The 3,292-nt window shown below is 36.9% G+C and overlaps 1 protein-coding gene across 2 annotated transcripts; it reads left to right on the forward strand.

Annotated features, from left to right (window-relative positions):
• The first annotated feature begins 958 nt into the window (after positions 1-958).
• LOC137726412 (probable pyruvate, phosphate dikinase regulatory protein, chloroplastic) lies at positions 959-3,292 on the forward strand. Of its 2 annotated transcripts, XR_011067629.1 has the most exons (4): positions 959-1,435; positions 2,123-2,762; positions 2,914-3,068; positions 3,123-3,292. XR_011067629.1 is itself a non-coding variant. In XM_068465339.1 (3 exons), the coding sequence occupies exons 1-3, from the start codon at positions 959-961 to the stop codon at positions 3,015-3,017; spliced, it is 1,221 nt and encodes a 406-aa protein (XP_068321440.1). In that variant the 3' UTR covers positions 3,018-3,291. The 2 variants fall into 2 exon arrangements, 1 of the variants encoding a protein (XP_068321440.1); XM_068465339.1 differs by having other exon boundaries at positions 2,914-3,291.

Raw genomic sequence — 3,292 nt, forward strand, 5'->3', positions numbered from 1 at the left:
TTTTAATTTTTTTTTATAAATAAAATTGTTTTATTTTTATTTTAAAATATGTGTGCATTTTAGTACATTATAAATAAAATATGGTTCAAATAAAAGATTAAAAAAACTATAAGCACAAATAAAAGTTTAAAAATAATGGGCACAAAAAAAAAAAAATAAAAAAAATATATATATATATATATATATATATATATATATATATATATATATATGGGTACAAACTAAAACTAGAAAGAAACCGGTGAAATTGAAAAATGGTTGCAAATTGAAAATGGATACAAACTAATAAGAAAATATATGACATAAATTTTAGCCATAAATATAAATATACCAAATGTAGCTTTTTTTAACACTAAATTGATATATTTGAAAGATAAAATTTGAACATGATGACATGTAAATATTTTATTATCGATATAATCACATGGATTAAAATCAAAGGGCCTTGAAAATGAATAAGGTTTTAATCAATGAAATAGAAAAAAATGAGGGATGAGAGTCTAATTTCTCCTTAAGAGTAAATGTAGGAGTTCTCAATGTTACCCATGTTGAATAAATGCATTTTTTGTATCATATGATAAGTATTTTTAGCGTGAATCACAATGTTATGTGATGTTATTCTTTATGTGTTATAATATGTGTAGATGACACCATGTGACAGTGTGACCTTCAATTTAAAATGAAAAATTCACTAGTGAAAATACAAGTAAAAAAAAAAAAGAAAATATACGTAGAGAAATATTCAATTGTTTAAACTTTAGAGGCATTTGACTCGGACATGGGTAATATTTGTGTTTGAAAATCCCTCTCTATCCGAAGGTGTGCAAAAACAAGAGGCCTGCCCAAATAGACTGCTGAGGCCCACTAGGCCCAAACCCAAACCCGACGGCGAGAAAAAATCTCAGGCAAAAATAAAGATCCAAAAAATGGAAAAGGCGAAGTAAATAATAATAAAATAATGAATGCTTCTTCCACCTTGAGCTTCCCGAACCTCGCTCCCGCGCGCCGAACCAGTCATGCAAATCCCCAGCCAGTTCTCAAACCTCCCATCGCCGCCTCCTCCTCCGTATCCGAACCTGGTTCGGAACCACATGTCCGGAAAATCAAGGGCAGCCCTCAGCTGACTCGATGGTCCCGGGCACGGTCCGTACGCTCGGGTCGGAAATTGGACCGCGCTGGTCAGAGGACCCAATTGCTGGATCCGAACCCTCCGCTGCAGTCTACCGACCGCGTCTCGTTAGATCCCGATGATAGTACTGCATCGGGAAGTGACGATAGCGACGATGGCATGGAGATGACGGCAGGGAAGTCGATATACATGGTTTCTGACGGAACTGGGTGGACGGTGGAGCACTCCGTCAACGCTGCGTTGGGGCAGTTCGAGCATTGCTTGGTCGACCGGGGCTGCGCCGTCAATACCCATTTGTTTTCCGGGGTAAAGTTCGTTGCTTTATAATCTTGGGAAATTGGCTCAAGTGATCAAAAATCAAATCCCAATTGCTCAATTGATCAAAATCAGATATCAATCGTATGGCGACATATGAAATGATCCCAAAACATACCAAAATAAAAAAAAGGATCATTTCAGTAATTGGGATTTGTAAAGTGATCATTTTGGCAATTTTCCTGAAATCTTTGCTAATATAATGTTCGTAGCATAAGCTGAAAAAAATCATAAATTTGTAAAAAGAAACCGAATAATGATTTTCAGTAGTCGTCAATGACTGTGTACAGTAGTATTTATATATTACGGTAATTAACTGAGCAATTTTTAGTAGATTAGTACGAAACTAATCTACAACAGATCACCACTAATCAAGGTTAAACAGTTTTGACTATGAACTAACTGCTGACTAGGACTTGATCAAAATTTTTAATAAATTTATAATCTTTGGTGTTATAATGTTTGTAGCTCAATTGAAAAAAGCAGCTCAAATTAGTACTTTAATCTAAATTTTCTAATAAGTTTGTAATCTTTGCTATTATGATGTTTGTGGCTTAAGTGAAAAGAAAGTAGACTAAATCAGTACTTAATCTGAATTTTCAAATTTTGTAATCCTTGATACTGCCTGTGTTGATGCTAATTTAGAATGCAAAATGAGGTTTTGTGAAAAAATTTCAGATTGATGATGTAGAGAGGTTGATGGAGATTATAAAGCAAGCAGCAAAAGAAGGTGCTCTGCTTGTGTACACTTTAGCTGACCCGTCAATGGCGGAGTCTGCTCGGCAAGCATGTAGGCACTGGGGCATACCAACGACAGATATGTTGGGCCCAATTACAGAGGCCATTGCTACCCATTTGGGTGTTTCGCCCTCCGGCCTCCCTCGTGGGGCCCCAGGCCGGAGCTTTCCTCTCACCGATGAGTACTTTTGCAGGATTGAAGCCATTGAGTTTACCATCAAACAAGATGATGGGGCATTGCCCCAGAACCTGCACAAGGCTGACATTGTTCTTGTCGGTGTTTCACGAACTGGGAAGACCCCGTTATCGATTTATCTTGCGCAGAAAGGTTACAAGGTTGCAAATGTGCCTATTGTGATGGGGGTTCAGCCGCCAAAGGCCCTTTTTGAGGTTGACCCGGAAAAGGTTTTTGGTCTGACTATCAATCCTCTAGTGTTGCAAACAATTAGAACAGCAAGAGCTAAGACTCTGGGGTTCAGTGAAGGAATGAAGGGTAACTATTCCGAGATGGTTCATGTCAAACAGGAGCTGGAGTTTGCTCGAACGATTCTTGCACAGAATCCTGTATGGCCAGTAATTGGTGAGAATAACTGCACTTTCACGTCTTTACTCATTGGTTTTATTTTAGTGTGATCTTTCTCAGTTTTCCTCTTATGCTTTAATTTGGTAATGTGAAGATTGGTATAGTATTGTTGCCCAAGTTAATTGTGCTCGTATTTTGTTGAGTGCAGAAGTAACAGGAAAAGCAATAGAAGAAACTGCAGCTGTTGTATTGAGACTTTATCACGACCGGAAGCGCAAGTGCTCTATGCCAAGAATATCGAAACGCTACTAGAGATGGAAATTTTGAACCGAGGAATTAACATCCGAGCTGTCTGCAATTTGTTATACCAAAATATGAGGTAAAAGTATGCTGAATGGCGTGCCTCTTTTATATTTATATACCCGCGATACATACATAAACATATATAGTCTACCACTACAAGAATATATTTGTTGTAGCAAAATATGAGGTAAAATATGCTGAATGGCATGCCTCTTTATATTTATATACTCGTGATACAAACACAAACATATATATATATATATGTATATATAGTGTTATCAATA

This window comes from Pyrus communis, chromosome 2, assembly GCF_963583255.1.
Source record: "Pyrus communis chromosome 2, drPyrComm1.1, whole genome shotgun sequence".
Classification (NCBI taxonomy): Eukaryota; Viridiplantae; Streptophyta; class Magnoliopsida; order Rosales; family Rosaceae; genus Pyrus; species Pyrus communis.

Coding starts and splice junctions, on each gene's coding strand:
- LOC137726412 (XM_068465339.1), top strand. CDS start 959: ATGAATGCTTCTTCCACCTTGAGCTTCCCGAACCTCGCTCCCGCGCGC. Junction 1,436..2,122: donor ATACCCATTTGTTTTCCGGG/GTAAAGTTCGTT, acceptor AAAAAATTTCAG/ATTGATGATGTAGAGAGGTT. Junction 2,763..2,913: donor TCCTGTATGGCCAGTAATTG/GTGAGAATAACT, acceptor TGTTGAGTGCAG/AAGTAACAGGAAAAGCAATA.